The sequence below is a fragment of the Coregonus lavaretus genome (genome assembly GCF_964263955.1).
Source record: "Coregonus lavaretus genome assembly, chromosome: 19".
NCBI classification, from domain to species: domain Eukaryota; kingdom Metazoa; phylum Chordata; class Actinopteri; order Salmoniformes; family Salmonidae; genus Coregonus; species Coregonus lavaretus.
The window spans coordinates 10,750,713-10,772,621 of record NC_140006.1 but is presented as its reverse complement, the minus strand read 5'-3'; the positions used below and the strand labels follow the sequence as shown (position 1 = coordinate 10,772,621).

The 21,909-nt window shown below is 45.9% G+C and overlaps 1 protein-coding gene across 1 annotated transcript in view; it reads right to left on the bottom strand.

Moving 5' to 3' along the window:
• Nucleotides 1-3,450: 3,450 nt before the first annotated feature.
• LOC311147019 (uncharacterized protein) overlaps nt 3,451-21,909 on the bottom strand; it is a gene marked incomplete at both ends in the record, with an annotated part of 50,684 nt that continues 32,225 nt past the window's right edge. The window contains 4 exons of the mRNA XM_084183627.1: nt 3,451-4,487; nt 6,064-6,228; nt 6,585-6,825; nt 6,971-7,117. Coding sequence (XP_084039753.1) covers nt 3,451-4,487; nt 6,064-6,228; nt 6,585-6,825; nt 6,971-7,117 — 1,590 coding nt within the window. The remainder of the gene's footprint in view (nt 4,488-6,063; nt 6,229-6,584; nt 6,826-6,970; nt 7,118-21,909) is intronic.

Genomic DNA, 21,909 nt, shown 5'->3' with positions numbered 1-21,909 from the left:
TGTGTGCCAGGAAAACAATTCCCTCTCCATTGCACCACCGCCACCAGCCTGTACCATTGACATCAGGCAAGATGGGGCCATGGACTCATGCTGCTTACGCCAAATCCTGACTCTGCCATCAGCATGACGCAACAGGGACCGGGATTCGTCGGACCAGGAAATGTTTTTCCACTCCTCAATATTGTCCAGTGTTGGTGATCGCGTGCCCACTGGAGCCGCTTCTTCTTGTTTTTAACTGATAGGAGTGGAACCCGGCGTTGTTGTCTGCTGCAATAGCCCATCCGTGACAAGGACCGACGAGTTGTGCGTTCCGAGATGCCGCTCTGCACATCACTGTTGTACTGCACCGTTATTTGCCTGTTTGTGGCCCGCCTGTTAGCATGCACAATTCTTGCCATTCTCCTTCGACCTCTCATCAACGAGCTGTTTTCGCCCACAGGACTGCCGCTGACTGGATGTTTTTTTATTTGTCACACCATTCAGTAAACCCTAGACACTGTCGTGCATGAAAAGCCACGCTCAAGGTAACTTAGGTCACTCGTGTTGCCCATTCTAACATTCAATCGAACAGTAACTGAATGCCTCGATGCCTGTCTGCCTGCTTTATATAACAAGGCCACGTGACTCACTAGGAGCAAACCATTTTCGTGAACAGGGTGGTGTACCTAACAAACTGGCCACTGAGTGTATATACATATAGGCAAGGTAAGAGTATTGCAGAATTATATTGCATGTATTAATCAATAAACCTGGATGAAAACAAGCAAGTATACAGTATGTGTTGTTTGGAATGGTTCTTTTTGATAAAGCTCAGATGATTTACCACTATTTTTGCCTCCAGTGTCACGATATGTATATTTCTGCTGACATGACAAGTGGATATCTTCCCAGACACATTTAGCTGGACATAGAAGCTGGGAAATATTGCCTGTGCCATTGCCAGCAAATCCAATCAACCGTGCCTGATAAAGCAGTGTAAAGATATGAGTACACGAGTCAGCTCTCTTGGAAAAACAGCATGGAACCAAAAACATGCATACCAACTCACACACACACACACACACACACATATATACACACACACCCACACAAACCAAAAATATGGCTTCTAAACTTGGAATCAAGGCAGTTAAATAAATGGCATTTTCTTCTACAGTGCCTTCGGAAAGTATACAGACCCCTTGACATTTAAAAAAACGTTACAGTCATATTCTAAAATAGATTAAATAAATACAAATCCTCAGCAATCTACAAACAATACTCCATAATGACAAAGCGAAGACGTTTTTAGAAATGATTGAAAATGTATTACATTTAAAAAACAGAAATACCTTATTTACATAAGTATTCAGACCCTTTGCTATGAGATTCGAAATTGAGCTCAGGTGCATCCTGTTTCCATTGATCATCCTTGAGATGTTTCTACAACTTGATTGGAGTCCACCTGTGGTAAATTCAATTGATTGGACATGATTTGGAAAGGGACACAACTGCCTATATAAGGTCCCACAGTTGACATTGCATGTCAGAGCAATAACCAAGCCATGAGGTCGAAGGAATTGTCCGTAAAGCTCTGAGACAGGATTGTGTCGAGGCACAGATCTGGGGAAGGGTACCAAAACCTTTCTGCAGCATTGAAGGTCCCCAAGAACACAGTGGCCTCCATCATTCTTAAATGGAAGAAGTTTGGAACCACCAAGACTCTTCTTTGAGCTGGCCGCCCGGCCAAACTGAGCAATCGGGGGAGAAGGGCCTTGGTCAGGGAGGTGACCAAGAACCCGATGGTCACTCTGACAGAGCTCTAGAATTCCTCTGTGGAGATGGGAGAACCTTCCAGAAGGACAACCATCTCTGCAGCACTCCACCAATCAGGCCTTTATGGTAGAGTGGCCAGATGGAAGCCACTCCTCAGTAAAAGGCAGCCCGCTTGGAGTTTGCCAAAAGGCACCTTAAGAGGCACCTAAAGACTCTGAGAAACAAGATTCTCTGGTCTGATGAAACCAAGATTTAACTCTTTGGCCTGAATGCCAAGCGTCACATCTGGAGGAAACCTGGCACCATCCCTACGGTGAAGCATGGTGGTGGCAGCATCATGCTGTGGGGATGTTTTTCAGCGGCAGAGACTGGGAGACTAGTCAGGGTTGATGAAAACCTGCTCGAGAGCGTTCAGGACCTCAGACTGGGGCGAAGGTTCACCTTCCAAAAGGACAACGACCCTAAGCACACAGCCAAGACAAAGTCTCTGAATGTCCTTGAGTGGCCCAGCCAGAGCCCGGACTTGAACACGATCTAACATTTCTGGAGAGACCTGAGAATAGCTGTGCAGCAACGCTTCCTATCCAACCTGACAGAGCTTGAGAGGATCTGCAGAGAAGAAAGGGAGAAACTCTCCAAATACAGCTGTGCCAAGCTTGTAGCGTCATACCCAAGAAGACTCGAGGCTGTAATCGCTGCCAAATGTGCTTTAACAATGTACTGAGTAAAGGGTCTGAATACTTATGTAAATGTGATATCTGTTTTTTATTTTTAATAGATTGCAAAAATTTTCAACAAAACTGTTTTTGCATGGTCATTATGGGGTATTTTGTGTAGATTGATGAGGGGAAAAAAACAATTTAATCAATTTTAGAATAAGGCTGTAACATAACAAAATCTGGAAAAAGTCAAGGGGTCTGAATACTTTCCGAATGCACTGTATATTTCTTTTTTAGTTGATACAGACACAACCAAACTTTGTGTTCAAGCTCAACTTTGGTTTGGAATAGATACAATGAAGATATTATCTTTCGGTCATTTTTTAAACTATTTAAACTATTTGCATATCGATGTAAGATCGACCAGCGGTCTAAAACACTATTTTCACTACTATTTTAAACAATGTCAAGAGCAATGTATTTATTTTTGCTACAACAGCATATACAGAAAAAAGGACACCCAAAAACACGTTCTGAAAGCGTAAAATGTCATCATTGTCCTTTGATTCAAGTCCCTGATGTTTCGTTTTTAAGTCCAGCTCCTGCTAGATTGCACTGTATGGAGTCTACACAGTATGCAACAATTATTTCTTTCTCAATATCTTTACAATAAAGACAGCGATATAAGTGTTTGGAAGCAGAGTGTAAGGGGTGCTACTAAGAATAAAGGTGCTGGCACAGTAGAACAGTCCAGTCTCACCTTTTGTTAAACTAGTTTAATTGTTTAGACTCTCTGTCACAGAGTTCCTCTTTCCTCTTCATTGACTCCGACCGACACACAAGACATTCTGTATGAATGACTGACGATGTGGCCCGTATTCAGCCGGCCAGGTCGGTAAGGAATCCAACCAGTCAGGTCATTCAAACAGAGGTTAACATTCACCCACGTAAAGGCCTCTATTCTGCACCTCTCATAGGGTCACAAGTTGGAAGACAGCCGGCTCCGGGCCGAGTCTAACTCCGGTAGGCTATCGATCTAATCCTTGTTGGTGACCCCAGAGTCCAGGAGCCCCGACCCAGTTGCCGCCACAGCCGCCCCCATCCCAGGTGCTCCTCCTGGGGGAGGAGTAGAGGCGAAGGCCACACGTTGTGGAGCTCCCGCAGGTCTTCCCCCAACCTGGACCCCCACCCCGGAGGGCCCCGGCTGGCTAGGGTGAGTGGGCTGAGGGGGGCCGATGGAGGTGGAGGAGGCGTGGGTGGATGGGTGGGTTGATTGGGGAGGGCTGGGGGTGGCGGCAGGGGTTCCTTCCTGAGGGAGGGAGAGCTGGGAGGAGGAGAGGGCACGGGCGTCTTGGCTCAGGGTGCCCGAGTGGAGGGAGTGGGAGCTCTTGTACGAGGGCCTCTGGATGGTGTGCGTGGGGCTGGGAACGTGGTGCTGCACCAGGGACAACTGAGAGCCAGAGGGCCCCACGCCTCCCATGTACTGGAATGTCCGTCCTGGGTGCGCCAGAGGGCTCTGGACTGGTGGGCTGGAGATAGCGGACCCAAACGCCCCTGTTGCATGAGCCATCTGGGGTGGCTGGGACTGGAGAGGGGATGCAGAGACTGGGCTCTGGGACAGGCTATGGACCACCTGGAACCTCCGCAACATGCGTGGGGACTGCAGCGTCCCTGACCCCGAACCAGACGCCGTCCCCGTCCCCATCGGACCTGGCCCCATCGGCCCAGTCCCCATACCCATACCCATCGGCATACCCATCGGCATACCCATCAGCCCCATCCCCGGCATCCCCATTCCCCCCATCGGCCCCATCCCCTGGGGGCAGAAGCTCATGGCCACAGCCTGCTGGAGGCTGGCGAGGGCCCCAGCCCCGGAAGGCCCTGCGGGGGAAAACATGCTCCCGGGGACGGAGGAAGTCATGGACATGGTGCGGGGTCTCTGGAGGTCCACCAGTTTGACCATCTCACGGTCGTACTTGACAATCTCCTGGATCATCTCATTCTCATGGTTGTTGAAGACGCCAGAGTTGAGGTCGTGCTGCACTTTGTGCATCAGAATGGAGTTCTTCTTGCCTGTGATGAAGTGAAGAGGAGGAGAAGAGTAGAAAATGATGAGGTAGAAGGAAGAGGAGGACAAGGGAGGAGGAGAAGTAGGAAGAACAAATTAAGAGATAAGGGAGGAGGATCACAGACGGTATGTTCTGACCTTCAAACTAGGTATATTTTTGGGCAAGAAGCAATGCTCAAGGAAAATACTGAGAACAAGAGGGTCATAGTGTCACTTTATCAATTAACACTGTCCTATAGCATGCTGAGGCAACAGCATTACTCAACTGACTGCCTGGGCTAGAGATCTTTTTCATAGATAAGTTTGCATCTGCTATTTCTAAGAGGGAGTAAAACATAAAATTATATAACATAAGGTAAAATAAAAAAACATTTATATCAATACGTAATATTAGGATCCAATATGAAGATGAAGTATCAATAAAAAAACTGTCATATTTCAAGCCTTGTTTTTGTCCTCTTCTCCCTTGTGAAAATAACAGGTGCATCCACTTAATAAATCTGTCCCAAGTCTCGATTGGTTGGAACACTGGTGTGTCTGCAGCATATGTGGCAAGGTTATTATAATAAACTAAAACTGAAACTAAAAATACAACTAATCATGAAAAAACGATTTAGTAAACTGAAATAAAATAATTTACAAACCCGTTTGAAAAATTTAAACTATACTGAAACTATTATCTTTGACTTGAAAACGAACTTTTCGTTTTTGTAACAAAAACAAATTTGTAACAAAAAAATTATAATTTTTTGGCTTGTGCATCACAATCACTAGCTATCACTAGCTAACAGGGAAAAATTTGGCTAGGTAGCTAACTTGATTCTTCTTACATGTACTACTAAAGTTAAAAAGCATTGGATTGGTGTAAATATGGTGAAAGAGAGTTTCCTTCCACCATATTTTTTTTGCAGCAGTCTCAGCACTATTCCTTTTAAATTCAAGTCACAATGAAAGTGACTTTATAATTTAAACCTAACCGAACCTAGAACCTGACCCATCACCTTATGTATTACTGCCCCCCAGTGGCAAGAAGTAACATCCTAAAAAACACCAAAAAACCATCCAACACAAATGTCTCCATGCCTCACACGCATGCTTTCTGTCCCGAACACTAAAACTTAAACTGAAATGGAATAATTTAAAAACAAAATATAAATATTTTGATACAACTAAAACTAAATAAAAACTAGCAGATCAGGTCTGAAAATGAACAAAAACAAAAACGAACAATTTTAAAAAATGAATACAATTAAAAACTAATATACAATCACAAAACTATAATAACCTTTATCTGTGGAACCACCTGGGTACCACTAGCACGAAAACGACTATCACACAGGTAGCTTATTACTCTCTTTCAAGGGAGAGAAGCAGTAAAACGAGGGTCATATTTGACTACTTTAAAATGCATTCTTCCTTCCTCCCTTGGTTATCATTGATCTAACACCTGGATGGATGAAAGCAAGGCTTCCACAGCTTTCACAGATACAGTACTGTCAGACCAGTGATTACTTTGAGGAAGGGCGCACAGAAGGTACAAGCAAGGTGCATTGGTACAGGGCCCAGAGCTTGCTTCAGTACCTATGCGGTCCAGTCGGTCGATGGCCACGGTCTCGAAGGCCCGTCTCATCATGGGGTACTCCTCCAGAACCTCATTGAAGTTATCCACAGACAGGGAGTAGAGACGACAGTACGTCTCCGCTCTGACACTGGCAGTCCGCCGGCCACGTGTCAGCAAACAGATCTCTGGAAAAGGGAAACAGGGTCAGGAAACAGAGATAGATCAAAATGTTGCAGAGATACAATATAATAACGTTCTATTTAATTATGTTTAAAATATACTGTAGAAACCACACAGTATCTGTTCAGCTACCAGTCATCTGGGATTGTCTTACACTTACAATAAAGTACTGGTTATGCTAGTTTTGAGAGCCGAGGGACACAGGAATACCCGAACACACAAAGCACTTCATAATTTGAGAACATGGACATAGAGTACAAAGATGTAAAGCAAAACACAGAAAGCACTGTCTCCAGTGATCTCATTATGTCTAAATATGAATTAAATTGAACTCTGTGTGTATTGTGGTTCAGGCCCATACCTCCAAAGTAGGAGCCATCAGAGAGCTTCATTCCCAGGGTTCCCTTAGTGATGACGTTACAGACTCCGTGCTGGATAAAGTACATCTTCTTGCCGATGGTGCCCTCTCTGATAATGTAATCACGGGGCTGGAAGACCTCGAAGCGTAGCATGATCAACATGGCCGTCACAAAGTTGGGCTCTGCGTTGGCGAACAGTGGCATGGATGCCACCAGCTTACGACAGTTGAAATTGACAATTTCCTGAATATTGGATAGACATAGTTTGTTAGTAATGTTTGTGTGTGTGTGTGTGTGTGTGTGTGTGTGTGTGTGTGTGTGTGTGTGTGTGTGTGTGCGCGTGAACTGTGTGTGTGTTCATGGTGTGCATGTCTAGGCAGGGAATTACCTCTCTGAGTGGTTCATTCAGCTCTTCCAGGATGCTCTCTTCATCAAACATCTTCCCCTGGTACCGGTGCTCGTAATAGTCATGGATTTTCTGTCGGAAGTCAGCCGGCAGCTTGTGGAAGGACATATACTGCTCCACTTGTTTGTACTGTAGAGTGAAAGAGAGGGATAGGAGGAAAGATAGAGAGAGAATGAAAGCGTGAATAAAGTAGTGAAGTCACTTACACTACCTCAAAGTCAACATAGAGCTTAAACTTCAACCTTACGATTTCAAAATTACTGGAAACATATTTATTTCTGGAAACATAATAACAAGAGGTGGGGTAGACAGACACTAGCCTATCCAGCCCTTTGCAAACAAAGAGCTGTTCATTTCAAGCCATGCAATCAGAGCACCATTGAAGGCAAAGTGACATATTCCTGAGTACTATTGAGGGAAATTTGATTGATGTTTGAAACCCACTGAAAGTGGACAAAAACATGAAAACAAGCAAAGGACCAGAACAAGCCCATTCAATCAGCTAATCAATACCAAGCAATCAGACATTGTTGAAACGCTGCTGCAGCAGTTTACACATTACTAAAGTGGATGCCGGACCAACCACGGTCAAAACTAAGGGCCGGTTTCACAGATTAAGCCGAGCCCTGGACTAAAAAGCATGCTTAATGGCAAATCTTATTTAGTCTAGGACTACTGCTTTTTATACTAGAACTAGACTTAATCTGTGTCCGGGAAACCAAAGCTGACCAACTCTAAATCAATGGAGTGTATCAGGTGGTGTATAACTGGCATGGTGTTTGATCCCAACCCTCCTCGGGATGCCAGGCTGGCAGTCAGGAGGAAATGTATGGGGTTGTAAAGCTGTAGAGCTGTGAGTGATAGAGAGATTACTCTGTGCACTTTTATGTCAGCCTCTGTGCAATTCAGCCTACGTCAAACAGAGAAGCTGTCTCACAAACATGCCACTCCACCCAGCACTCATAAAGCCTTCACAAACATAACACAGGCCTGGATCTTAACTGGCACTGACACGTTAAAACACACACACACACTATTTTTCTTCCCTTTTGTCTCAAACCATTAAACATTTACAAAAACTGAATCTCATTCATCATTTAGGAACCGAACAGAAAACTAAATATTATCTTTAGCAGAACACCCTGGCAACCAATAATACTGTCAGAAAACTGTTAGATAGAGTTGTCCTACTATCTCCCCTAGCAGGACTCTAACCCGGACGCTTATAAGAAATACCGCTATGCCCTCCGACGAACCATCAAACAGGCAAAGAGTCAATACAGGACTAAGATTGAAATCGTACTACACCGGCTCTGACGCTCGTCGGATGTGGCAGGTCTTGAAAACTATTACAGACTACAAAGGGAAGCACAGCCGCGAGCTGCCCAGTGACACAAGCCTACCAGACGAGCTAAACCACTTCTATGTGTAAGACTTTTAAGCAGGTCAACATTCACAAGGCCGCAGGGCCAGACGGATTACCAGGACGTGTACTCCGAGCATGTGCTGACCAACTGGCAAGTGTCTTCACTGACATTTTCAACATGTCCCTGACTGAGTGGCGCAGTGGTCTAAGGCACTGCATTGCAGTGCTAGCTGTGCCACTAGAGATCCTGGTTCGAATCCAGGCTCTGTCGTAGCTGGCCGCGACCGGGAGACACATGGGGCGGCGCACAATTGGCCCAGCATCGTCCAGGGTAGGGGAGGGAATGGCTGGCAGGGATGTAGCTCAGTTGGTAGAGCATGGCGTTTGCAACACCAGGGTTGTGGGTTCGATTCCCACGGGGGGTATGAAAAATAAAAAATATATATAATGTATGCACTCACTAACTGTAAGTCGCTCTGGATAAGAGCGTCTGCTAAATGACGTAAATGTAATGAGTCAGTAATACCAACATGTTTCAAGCAGACCACCATATTTCCCGTGCCCAAGGACACTAAGATAACCTGCCTAAATGACTACCGACCCGTAGCACTGACGTCTGTAGCCATGAAGTGCTTTGAAAGGCTGGTCATGGCTCACATCAACACCATTATCCCAGAAACCCTAGACCCACTCCAATTTGCATACCGCCCCAACAGATCCACAGATGATGCAATCTCTATTGCACTCCACACTGCCCTTTCCCACCTGGACAAGAAGAACACCTACGTGAGAATGCTATTCATTGACTACAGCTTAGCTTTCAACACCATAGTGCCCTCAAAGCTCATCACTAAGCTAAGGATCCTGGGACTAAACACCTCCCTCTGCAACTGGATCCTGGACTTCCTGACGGGCCGCCCCCAGGTGGTAAGGGTAGGTAACAACACATCTGCCACGCTGATCCTCAACACGGGGGCCCCTCAGGGGTGCATGCTCAGTCCCCTCCTGTACTCCCTGTTCACCCATGATTGCATGGCCAGGCACGACTCCAACACCATTATTAAGTTTGCCGACGACAACAGTGGTAGGCCTGATCACCGACAACGATGAGACAGCCTATAGGGAGGAGGTCAGAGACCTGGCCGTGTGGTGCCAGGACAACAACCTCTCCCTCAACGTGACCAAGACAAAGTAGATGATTGTGGACTACAGGGGGAAAAAAAGAGGACTGAGCACGCCCCTATTCTCATCAATGGGGCTGTAGTGGAACAGGTTGAGAGCTTCACGTTCCTTGGTGTCCACATCACCAACAAACTATCATGGTTCAAACACACCAAGACAGTCGTGAAGAGGGCACGACAAAGCCTATTCCCCCTCAGGAGACTGAAAAGATTTGGCATGGGTCCTCAGATCCTCAAAAAGTTCTACAGCTGCACCATCGAGAGCATCCTGACTGGTTGCATCACCGCCTGGTATGGCAACTGCTCGGCCTCCGACCGCAAGGCACTACAGAGGGTAGTGCTTATGGCCCAGTACATCACTGGGGCCAAGCTTCCTGCCATCCAGGACCTCTATACCAGGCGGTGTCAGAGGAAGGCCCTCAAAATTGTCAAAGACTCAAGCCACCCTAGTCATAGACTGTTCTCTCTGCTACCGCACGGCAAGTGGTACCGGAGCGCCAAGTCTAGGTCCAAAAGGCTTCTCAACAGCTTCTACCCCCAAGCCATAAGACTCCTGAACAGCTAATCATGGCTACCCGGACTATTTGCACTGCCCCCCCACCCCCACCCCATCTTTTTACACTGCTGCTACTCTGTTAATTATTTATGCATAGTCACTTTAACTCTACCCACATGTACATATTACCTCAACTAGCCGGTGCCCCCGCACATTGACTCTGCAACGGTACCCCCCTGTATATAGCCTCCCTACTATTATTTTACTTTACTTTTATTTACACTTTTTTGTTGTTGTTTTATTGTACTTTTTTATAAAAAAAAAAAATGCATTGTTGGTTAAGGGCTGTAAGTAAACATTTCACAGTAATGTCTACACCTGTTGTATTCGGCGCATGTGGCAAATATCATTTTATTTTATTTTATTTGACACGCATAATGTAGTCACTCTTTTTGTTAACATGACATGGGTGTGGGTGTGTGGGTGGGTTGTTGGGCAGAAAAACTCTGTTCTGGGGGTGACTGTAGTTGTATAATGAGAGAAAATAGAATACACCCCTGTTATCTAAAAAAAGGAGCCAGGACAAGTAATAGAGCGTTAATAACTGCCTTATTCATAATCTATTAACAATCTATTACTAGACGGTAGTACCATATCAACGAACTGAACAGCTATATAACTCTAACAAGCTCAGTTGAATAATTAAAATGCAAAAAAAAAGAAGTGACATCTCCAATGGGTGATGAAAGCTTTGCTCCTTTAAATGATGGTGTTCCGTAATGAGACATCTCAGCCGCGTAAGAGCTGCTGCTCTCTGACAGGCAGATGAGGTGCTGAACTGAAGGTATGGTGGGGTAGGTGTTGCTGACAGAAACAGCCCAGAACCTAATGGTGAGGCTGATAGGCTAACCATCACAACAACTGGTCCTGGTGAGGATGCCTGAGGCATATAGGGTTCTGGTCAAATGTAGTGCACTATAAAGGGAATACTACTCCTTGGCCTTGTTGAGCATAAGAGCCAATTTATGCTTGATCCGAAAATGTGGTCGGAGGCACCGTATGAAAGGTCTGACGCAATTGCTGAGCCTCCAGAGGCACGCAGAGGCCAAATTGAGCTCCGTACCACATCACTGAGCGCCTCTCAAATTTTTTAACAATGCGGAGGGCTTCGTATAGTTCAGCATTAACATGATTGGTTGACGGTAGGTGAGGGCAGGAGGTCCTGTATAAACACAAACTCACTTCCTTCACAACAGCTCTGCGCTGCTCGGCGAAGCGCAAGAAGTATGAATGCCCTGACATCTGCAGAGGCCACATCACCGTAAATGCTGCACGACCAATGCAGACGTCAGATTGACCTTGCAGCGCCTTTAAAACGTATTCCTCTTTGCCCCCTCTGATTGGTGGATGATGATGGAGGTCAGAGGTCAAACCCGTCCCCAGGGATTTACACTCTTTTAAGTACAGCAGAATGAGTCAGCAAAACACTATCTGATTGGCTGCTGATTGGCTTAAATAGCTGCGGTTTAAAGACTTGCCTTTGAAAAACATGTCCGAGTGCCAGATTGATTTTTACAACCTGACAGCTCTCCGATGTGATTGAGAAATGAGAGAAAGGGTTAGCCTATGCGTTACAGCGCCCGGAGGGAGACTGACAAACACCCAAAGAGGGTCGAAATGACGTCCATTATCTGTGTGTCACTTTGATGGCCATCTACAGTGCATTCGGAAAGTATTCAGACCCCTTGACCTTTTCCACATTTTGTTACGTTACAGCCTTATTCTAAAACAGATTAAATTGTTTTTTTCCCCTCATCAATCTACACACAATACCCCATAATGACAAAGCAAAAACAGGAAATATTACATTTACATAAGTATTCAGACACCTTCGGCAGCGATTACAGCCTCGAGTCTTCTTGGGTATGACGCTACAAGCTTGGCACACCTGTATTTGGGGAGTTTCTCCCATTCTTCTCTGCAGATCCTCTCAAGCTCTGTCAGGTTGGATGGGGAGCGTCGCTGCACAACTATTTTCAGGTCTCTCCAGAGATGTTCGATCGGGTTCAAGTCCGCGATCTGGCTGGGCCATTCAAGGACATTCAGAGACTTCTCCCGAAGCCACTCCTTCGTTGTCTTGGCTGTGTGCTTAGGGTCATTGTCCTGTTGGAAGGTGAATGTTCGCCCCAGTCTGAGGTCCTGAGCGCTCTGGAGCAGGTTTTCATCAAGGTTCTCTCTGTACTTTGCTCCGTTCATCTTTCCCTCGATTCTGACTAGTCTCCCAGTCCCTGCCACTGAAAAACATCCCCACAGTATGATTCTGCCACCACCATGCTTCACTGTAGGGATGGTGCCAGGTTTCCTCCTTCTCATGGTCTGAGAGTCTTTAGGTGCCTTTTGGCAAACTCCAAGGAGGCTGCCTTTTACTGAGGAGTGGCTTCCGTCTGGCCACTCTACCATAAAGGCCTGATTGGTGGAGTGCTGCAGAGATGGTTGTCCTTCTGGAAGGTTCTCCCATCTCCACAGAGGAATTCTAGAGCTCTGTCAGAGTGACCATCGGGTTCTTGGTCACCTCCCTGACCAAGGCCCTTCTCCCCTGATTGCTCAGTTTGGCCGGGCGGCCAGCTCTAGGAAGAGTCTTGGTGGTTCCAAACTTCTTCCATTTAAGAATGATGGAGGCCACTGTGTTCTTGGGGACCTTCAATGCTGCAGAAATGTTTTGGTACCCTTCCCCAGATCTGTGCCTCGACACAATCCTGTCTCGGAGCTCTACGGACAATTAATTCGACCTCATTGCTTGGTTTTTTCTCTGACATGCAATGTCAACTGTGGGACCTTATATAGACAGGTGTGTGCCTTTCCAAATAATGTCCAATCAATTGAATTTACCACAGGTGGACTCCAATAAAGTTGTAGAAACTTCTCAAGGATGATCAATGGAAACAGGATGCACCTCAACTCAATTTCGAGTCTCTTAACAGAGGGTCTGAATACTTATGTAAATAAGGTATTTCTGTTTATTATTTTTTATACATTTGAAAAAATGTATTAAAACCTGTTTTCGCTTTGTCATTATGAGGTATTGTGTGTAGATTGATGAGGAAATTCAATCCATTTTAGAATAAGGCTGTAACGTAACAAAATGTGGAAAAAGTCAAGGGGTCTCAATACTTTCCGAATGCACTCTATGCTGCAGCAAAACAGTGTGAGAGAGGACATCTTGATGTGATCTTAACATTGGCTTTCATGGATTTATGTTTAGCACTTGGTGGTGCAATGATTCTCCATTCACTGTTGACAGCAAGATGGAGGATGTTCTACCACTTTCACATCTACCCAGGGGTATACAATGTGGTACAAACTGTGTGACACTATTTTTACCTTACAGTAAAACATAAAAAACATATTCCAATCCCAATGGAAATAGATGGAAATAGTTGTGTCAAATCAAATCATCACACGTCATCTTGAAGCTGAACTCAACTCTCATGTCTGTCCGACATGACATCAGTTACAGTGCCTTGCAAAAGTATTCATCCCCCTTGGCGTTTTTCCTATTTTGTTGCATTACAACCTGTCATTTAAATGGATTTTTATTTGAATTTCATGTAATGGACATACACAAAATAGTCCAAATCAAATCAAATTTTATTGGCCACATGCGCCGAATACAACAGGTGCAGACATTACAGTGAAATGCTTACTTACAGCCCTTAACCAACAGTGCATTTATTTTTAATAAAAAAGTAGAATAAAACAAAAAAAGTGTTGAGAAAAAAAGAGCAGAAGTAAAATAAAATAACAGTAGGGAGGCTATATATACAGGGGGGTACCGGTGCAGAGTCAATGTGCGGGGGCACCGGCTAGTTGAGGTAGTTGAAGTAATATGTACATGTGGGTAGAGTTAAAGTGACTATGCATAAATAATTAACAGAGTAGCAGCAGTGTAAAAAGATGGGGTGGGGGGGGGGCATTGCAAATAGTCCGGGCAGCCATGATTAGCTGTTCAGGAGTCTTATGGCTTGGGGGTAGAAGCTGTTGAGAAGTCTTTTGGACCTAGACTTGGCACTCCGGTACCGTTTGCCGTGCGGTAAAGAGAGAACAGTCTATGACTAGGGTGGCTGGAGTCTTTGACAATTTTGAGGGCCTTCCTCTGGCACCGCCTGGTATAGAGGTCCTGGATGGCAGGAAGCTTGGCCCCAGTGATGTACTGGGCCGTACGCACTACCCTCTGTAGTGCCTTGCGGTCGGAGGCCAAGCAGTTGCCATACCAGGCGGTGATGCAACCAGTCAGGATGCTCTCGTTGGTGCAGCTGTAGAATTCTTTGAGGATCTGAGGACCCATGCCAAATCTTTTCAGTCTCCTGAGGGGGAATAGGCTTTGTTGTGCCCTCTTCACGACTGTCTTGGTGTGTTTGGACCATGATAGTTTGTTGGTGATGTGGACACCAAGGAACTTGAAGCTCTCAACCTGTTCCACTACAGCCCCGTTGATGAGAATGGGGGCGTGCTCAGTACTCTTTTTTTTCCCTGTAGTCCACAATCATCTCCTTTGTCTTGGTCACGTTGAGGGAGAGGTTGTTATCCTGGCACCACATGGCCAGGTCTCTGACCTCCTCCCTATAGGCTGTATCATCCTTGTCGGTGATCAGGCCTACCACTGTTGTGTCGTCGGCAAACTTAATGATGGTGTTGGAGTCGTGCCTGGCCATGCAGTCATGGGTGAACAGGGAGTACAGAAGAGGACTGAGCATGCACCCCTGAGGGGCCCCCGTGTTGAGGATCAGTGTGGCAGATGTGTTGTTACCTACCCTTACCACCTGGGGGCGGCCCGTCAGGAAGTCCAGGATCCAGTTGCAGAGGGAGGTGTTTAGTCCCAGGATCCTTAGCTTAGTGATGAGCTTTGAGGGCACTATGGTGTTGAATGCTGAGCTGTAGTCAATGAATAGCATTCTCACGTAGGTGTTCCTCTTGTCCAGGTGGGAAAGGGCAGTGTGGAGTGCAATAGAGATTGCATCATCTGTGGATCTGTTGGGGCGGTATGCAAATTGGAGTGGGTCTAGGGTTTCTGGGATAATTGTGTTGATGTAAGCCATGACCAGCCTTTCAAAGCACTTCATGGCTACACACGTCAGTGCTACGGGTTGGTAGTCATTTAGCAGGTTATCTTAGAGTCCTTGGGCACGGGGACTATGGTGGTCTGCTTGAAACATGTTGGTATTACAGACTCAGTCAGGGACATGTTGAAAATGTCAGTGAAGACACTTGCCAGTTGGTCAGCACATGCTCGGAGTACACGTCCTGGTAATCCGTCTGGACCTGCGGCCTTGTGAATGTTGACCTGCTTAAAAGTCTTACTCACATCGGCTACGGAGAGCGTGATCACATAGTCATCCGGAACAGCTGGTGCTCTCATGCATGCTTCAGTGTTGCTTGCCTCGAAGCGAGCATAGAAGTGGTTTAGCTCGTCTGGAAGTCTTGTGTCACTGGGCAGCTCGCGGCTGTGCTTCCCTTTGTAGTCTGTAATAGTTTTCAAGCCCTGCCACATCCGTTGAGCGTCAGAGCCGGTGTAGTACGATTCAATCTTAGTCCTGTATTGACTCTTTGCCTGTTTGATGGTTCGTCGGACGGCATAGCGGGATTTCTTATAAGCGTCCGGGTTAGAGTCCCGCTCCTTGAAAGCGGCAGCTCTACCCTTTAGCTCAGTGCGGATGTTTCCTGTAATCCATGGCTTCTGGTTGGGGTATGTACGTACGGTCACTGTGGGGATGACATCATCGATGCACTTATTGATGAAGCCAGTGACTGATGTGGTGTACTCCTCAATGCTATCTGAAGAATCCCGGATCATGTTCCAGTCTGTGCTAGCAAAACAGTCCTGTAGCTTAGCATCTGCGTCATCTGACCACTTTTTTATTAACCGAGTCACTGGTGCTTCCTGCTTTTGTTTTTGCTTATAAGCAGGAATCAGGAGGACAGAGTTATGGTCAGATTTGCCAAATGGAGGGCGAGGGAGAGCTTTGTATGCGTCTCTGTGTGTGGAGTAAAGGTGGTCTAGACTTTTTTTTTTCTCTGGTTGCACATTTCAGATGCTGGTAGAAATTAGGTAGAACTGATTTAAGTTTCCCTGCATTAAAGTCCCCGGCCACTAGGAGCGCTGCCTCTGGATGAGCGTTTTCCTGTTGACTTATGGCCTTATACAGCTCATTCAGTGCAATCTTAATGCAAGCATTGGTTTGTGGTGGTAAATAGACAGCTATGAAAAATATAGATGAAAACTATCTTGATAAATAGTGTGGTCTACAGCTTATCATAAGATACTCTACCTCAGGCGAGCAAAACCTTGAGACTTCCTTAGTATTTGATTTTGTGCACCAGCTGTTGTTTACAAATATACACAGACCGCCACCCCTTGTCTTACCGGAGTCAGCCGTTCTATCCTGCCGATGTAGCGTATAGCCCGCTAGTTGTATGATGTCCATGTCGTCGTTCAGCCACGACTCGGTGAAACATAAGATATTACAGTTTTTAATGTCCCGTTGGTAGGATAACCGTAATCTTAAGTCATCCGATTTATTCTCAAATGATTGAAGATTGGCTAATAGGATTGATGGGAGCGGCAGTTTACTCGCTCGCCGTCGGATCCTTACAAGGCACCCCGACCTACGTCAATGATATCTCTGTCTCTTCCTCATGCGAATGACGGGGATTTGGGCCTTGTCGTGTGTCTGTAGGATATCCTTCGCGGCCGCCTCGTTGAAGAAAAAATCTTCGTCCAATACGAGGTGAGTAATCGCTGTCCTGATCTCCAGAAGCTCTTTTTGGTTATAAGAGACGATGGCAGAAACATTATGTACAAAATAAATTACAAATAACGCAGAAAAACACACATAATAGTACAATTGGTTAGAGGGCTGTAAAACGGCAGCCTTCTTCTCCGGCGCCATTATTAAAGGTTATTAAATTGGTGAAGTGAAATGAAAAAAATTACTTGTTTCAAAAAATTCTACAAAATAAATAACGGAAAAGTGGTGCGTGCCTATGTATTCACCCCCTTTGCTATGAAGCCCCTAAATAAGATCTGGTGCAACCAATTACCTTCAGAAGTCACATAATTAGTTAAATAAAGTCCACCTGTGTGCAATCTAAGTGTCACATGATCTGTCACATGATCTCAGTATATATACAGCTGTTCTGAAAGGCCCCAGAGTCTGCAACACCACTAAGCAAGGGGCACAACCAAGCAAGCAGCACCATGAAGACCAAGGAGCTCTCCAAACAGGTCAGGGACAAAGTTGTGGAGAAGTACAGATCAGGATTGGGTTATAAAAAAATATCTGAAACTTTGAACATCCCACAGAGGACCATTAAATCCATTATTTAAAAATGGAAAGAATATGGCACCACAACAAACCTGCCAAGAGAGGGCCGCCCACCAAAACTCACGGACCAGGCAAGGAGGGCATTAATCAGAGGCAACAAAGAGACCAAATATAACCCTGAAGGAGCTGCAAAGCTCCACAGCGGAGATTGGAATATCTGTCCATAGGGCCACTTTAAGCCGTACACTCCACAGAGCTGGGCTTCATGGAAGAGTGGCCAGGAAAAAGTCATTGCTTAAAGAAAAAAATAAGCAAACACGTTTGGTTTTCCCCAAAAGCCATGTGGGAGACTCCCCAAACATATGGAAGAAGGTACTCTGGTCAGATGAGACTAAAATTTAGCTTTTTGGCCATCAAGGAAAATGCTATGTCATCACCCCGAGAACACCATCCCCACAGTGAATCATGGTGGTGGCAGCATCATGCTGTGGGGATGTTTTTTATCGGCAGGGACTAGGAAACTGGTCAGAATTGAAGGAATGATGGATGGCGCTAAATATAGAGAAATTCTTGAGGGAAACCTGTTTCAGTCTTTCAGAGATTTGAGACTGGGACAGAGGATCACTTGAGTGGTTTAAGGGGAAACATTTAAATGTCATGGAATGGCCTAGTCAAAGCCCAGACATGGTTGTGTAAATCAAATGATACAAACCCCCCAAAAATCCATTTTAATTCCAGGTTGTAAGGCAACAAAATAGGAAAAATGCCAAGGGGGGTGAATACTTTCGCAAGCCACTGTACATGTACATGTCTCTGCAACATCCATCTTTAAAGCTGTTTAATCTCAAACCCACCCAATGGCCTCCCCTCATCCCTCTCTCCTCTCTACCTTTTCCTCTCCCCTGGATCCTCGCTCCCCACCATGAGGAATTCTATTTTGGTTCAGCGTGGACAGCCTTTCGGATGCAGAACTAATTAATCCATTCCAGACTAAATCGCTTCATTAGAATATATCTAGCAGTGAGAGAGAGGCTGGTGACAGCCAAGTCAAAGCCTGTCTCCCCGTTCCCCATCCCGGCAGAGGAGACTTGAGCAGTGGGTAAAACAACACGCTTTAGGTCATCAGAAACATTAAAGTCACCACAGCTGTGTTATAATTGGATTATTAAGAAATCAGAAGAAGAAAATAACACTGAGATTCACTCTGAGAGACCTAATGACCACAGGATGGTGGTCTCCATTGAATGGCTGAATAGATTTCTGTACATCTATTCTAAGAGCTATAAAGGTTCCAAAGGGGTTCTTCGGCTGTCCCCATGAGATAACCCTTTTTGGTTCCGGGTAAAACTCTCTTTGGTTCCAGGTAGAACCCTTTTGGGTTCCATGTAGAAAGAGTTTTACATGGAACCCAACACCTCGTAATAGAGGTGGTCAGTGACTCATTGGATATGTGTCCGAGAGAAGACAGATGTAAACATGCTTCAGCCAGGCAGCTTGGTCATGGGAAGACCCGTGCTTAGCACTAAGCTACTATAATAACAGAGTCTAAGTCTAAAGTTATATGGTACAGCAGGGGTGACCAATCCTGCACTAGCACACCTGATTAATCCAATGACTCTTGCATGATTCATTGGATTAGGTGTTTCAATGCTGGGCTGGAACAAAACTCTGCACCCACTTTATCTCTCCAGGACCAGGATTGGCTAGTAGTGGCCACCCTTGTGCTACAGCGTGAACCCACAAAGACAGATTGACTCAGTATTTAGTATTTTATTAGAAACCCCATTAACTGTTGTCAAGGCAGCACCTACTCTTCCGGGTCAGCAGGGGGAGAATGTTTAAATCGTCACACTCAGTAATAGTTTGATGCATAGCAAATTCCTCTGGCAGCGAGCAGCTTCACTGGCCTGGCAGTTTCTTCTCTGGACGTTTTAATAAACATATCGTCGTCCTCAGCTCAGGAACCATAATCCCTCGCAAAGCAGAGTTGCGGAACAAATTGACAACAGATCATAAGGAGAGAGAGAGAGTTTCTGTATTGACCTGGCCTCACTGCAATGCATGGTTGAGTGCTAGAATGATAACGATGCAGAAGCATTAGAGAGTGAGTAATTCAAATAAAAGACACCTGTACAGACCAATTAAAGAGTTATTACATCTCTATTACAAATCTTTAATTCTGTTCTATTCACCATGATGACTTTAATTTGGCTACCAGTGTAAATGTACTTCCTGAAGAACTTTGAGATGGAAGTACATTTACACTGGGAGGCAGAAAGAAAATATTTCATTTACCTGGACATTCTAGAACACCAAAATTCGGATATATCATCTCTGTATTAGTATTCACCCTGCCTCTCTTCCATCTGCTCTGTCTGATTTCCTTAATACTTTGTCTGTTGTAAACCTGTCACTGTCTGCTGCCTGGAGGTTCAGTAAAAGCGGCCACTGCCATTGATCACGTGAGAGCAGGGGAAACTGATATTACATTCAGCTCCTCAAAGGAGAGACCTTGACATGACATGAAAAGTAGCATTGCCATAACAGAGGATCTTCCCAGAAAACCATGACTATCATTGTTCCGTAATCTCCGACTATGTCCAACAATCGCATAGCGCGCATAGAAAGCTTACGTATAAGAGGTAAGAGACTTCGAACCCTCTATAGCCCACAGGTCTCTTCCTCTTTCTCCCCTCCTCCTCACTTGGCTCCCTGTAGCATCCAGTTAGCACTGCACCTCTGAAGGACACAGCCACCAGAGAGAGGGAAGGAGAAAGAGGGAGAGAGAGACAGAGAGAGAAATAGAGAGAGAGAGAAATGGAGAGAGAGGTAGAAAGACAGAAAAGGGGAAAACGGAGAAGAAGATGGAGAAGGAGAGATAGTGTGTGTGTGAGAGAGAGATAGAGTGGGAGAGGCAGGGAAAGGCAATCGAGTATAAGAGAGTTAAAAAGGGAAAGAGGGGGCCAATGTCAGGACAACATTGGCGGCAGGACACACAGGTCTGCTGTCTCATCAATTCTGCTGTTGCCCAGAGGGACGTCATATCCCCCCACCCTACCTTTCCCTCATCTCCCACATCTAACCCCCCCCCCCCCCACTCCTCCTCTGCCACCCCCAGCCCACGGCGACCTGGGCGAACACACCCGCTCGCTCTGATTGGCTGCTGAGAGGCAACGACACTCCCCCAGCTCCCCAGCTACAGAGACTCTGCTTGGAGACAGCCGGGCTGCTGAGCTGCTCACGCTGCGTTGTGTTGCTATAGCTTCTGCTAACACCAGGCAACACTACTGCAACACTACTCAATAACACTACAGTTTACTGGTTGGGCCCTGCAGGTATTTACCTGGGATTTACAGAGAAGCTATATGGTGCAAAACTACTATACTACAGGTACTTTCTGGTACCTTCAGGTAACTGCCAAAATAAAGGAAACACCAACATAGTGTCTTAATAGGGCTTTGGGCCACTACGAACTGCCAGAACAGCTTCAATGGATTCTACAAGTGGAGCGATTTCAGTGCCAACAGAAATTGTAGTTGAATTGGGGCGGCATCCTGATAATAGCAGGTTTCCAGTAGTATTAGCTCTTCTACCCGTGGTCTCTTACTCTCCTTCGATTCCCACCGTTCGGAGTTAACTAGCTGAACTTTCTAGTGTCTTAGATAGCTAGCGAGCTAACAGCATAACAGGTGTTTAGCTAGCAACCTCTGGGCTAAACTCAGATTCGTGCTGTTTCTTCACAGTGTGTTACCCCACCATTGAAGCACCATCCCTTTTACATTCTAGTGTGAAAGATAACCTAACTGTGCGTTCTACCTTGAGTTGCTTGGTTTACACACAGATTCGGCACTTGGTATTTCACGTGACGGCTCGGCTAGCTGGCTATCATCACTCAGGCTGGCTATCATCACCCGCTAGTTATCACTCCAGTATCATTAGACGTAGAGCGAAGTACATGGAAAGTATTTCCCCGCCCTCGTCCTTGCTCGAGGATGACTCCGTTGACAACGAAGTCCCAGAGGAGGGAGAAGCTCCTCCTCCTCATAAGACTTCCAGAGTTGGGTGACCTCACTCTGCTTGGACCAGTCTCTCCACAGGCACAGGCATGTGCTTCTCCTTGCAAAGTGTCTATCGGCACTGGAGAGACCCATCCTGACGACTCCTGGCTGTCCCCGTCCCCAGTCCACCTGGTCATGCTGCTGCTCCAGTTTCAACTGTTCTGCCTGCGGCTATGGAACCCTGACCTATTCATCGGACGTGCTACGTTGTCCCGGACCTGCTGTTTTCGACCCTCTCTTTCCCTCTCCCTCTCCCTCTCTCTGTCCCTCGCTCTCTCTCTCCCTCTCTACCGCACCTGCTGTTTCGACCTCTGAATGCTCGGCTATAAAAAGCCAACTGACATTTACTCCTGAGGTGCTGACCTGTTGCACCCTCTACAACCACTGTGATTATTATTTGACCCTGCTGGTCATCAATGAACGTTTGAACATCTTGAAGAACGATCTGGCCTTAATGGCCATGTACTCTTATAATCTCCACCCGACACAGCCAGAAGA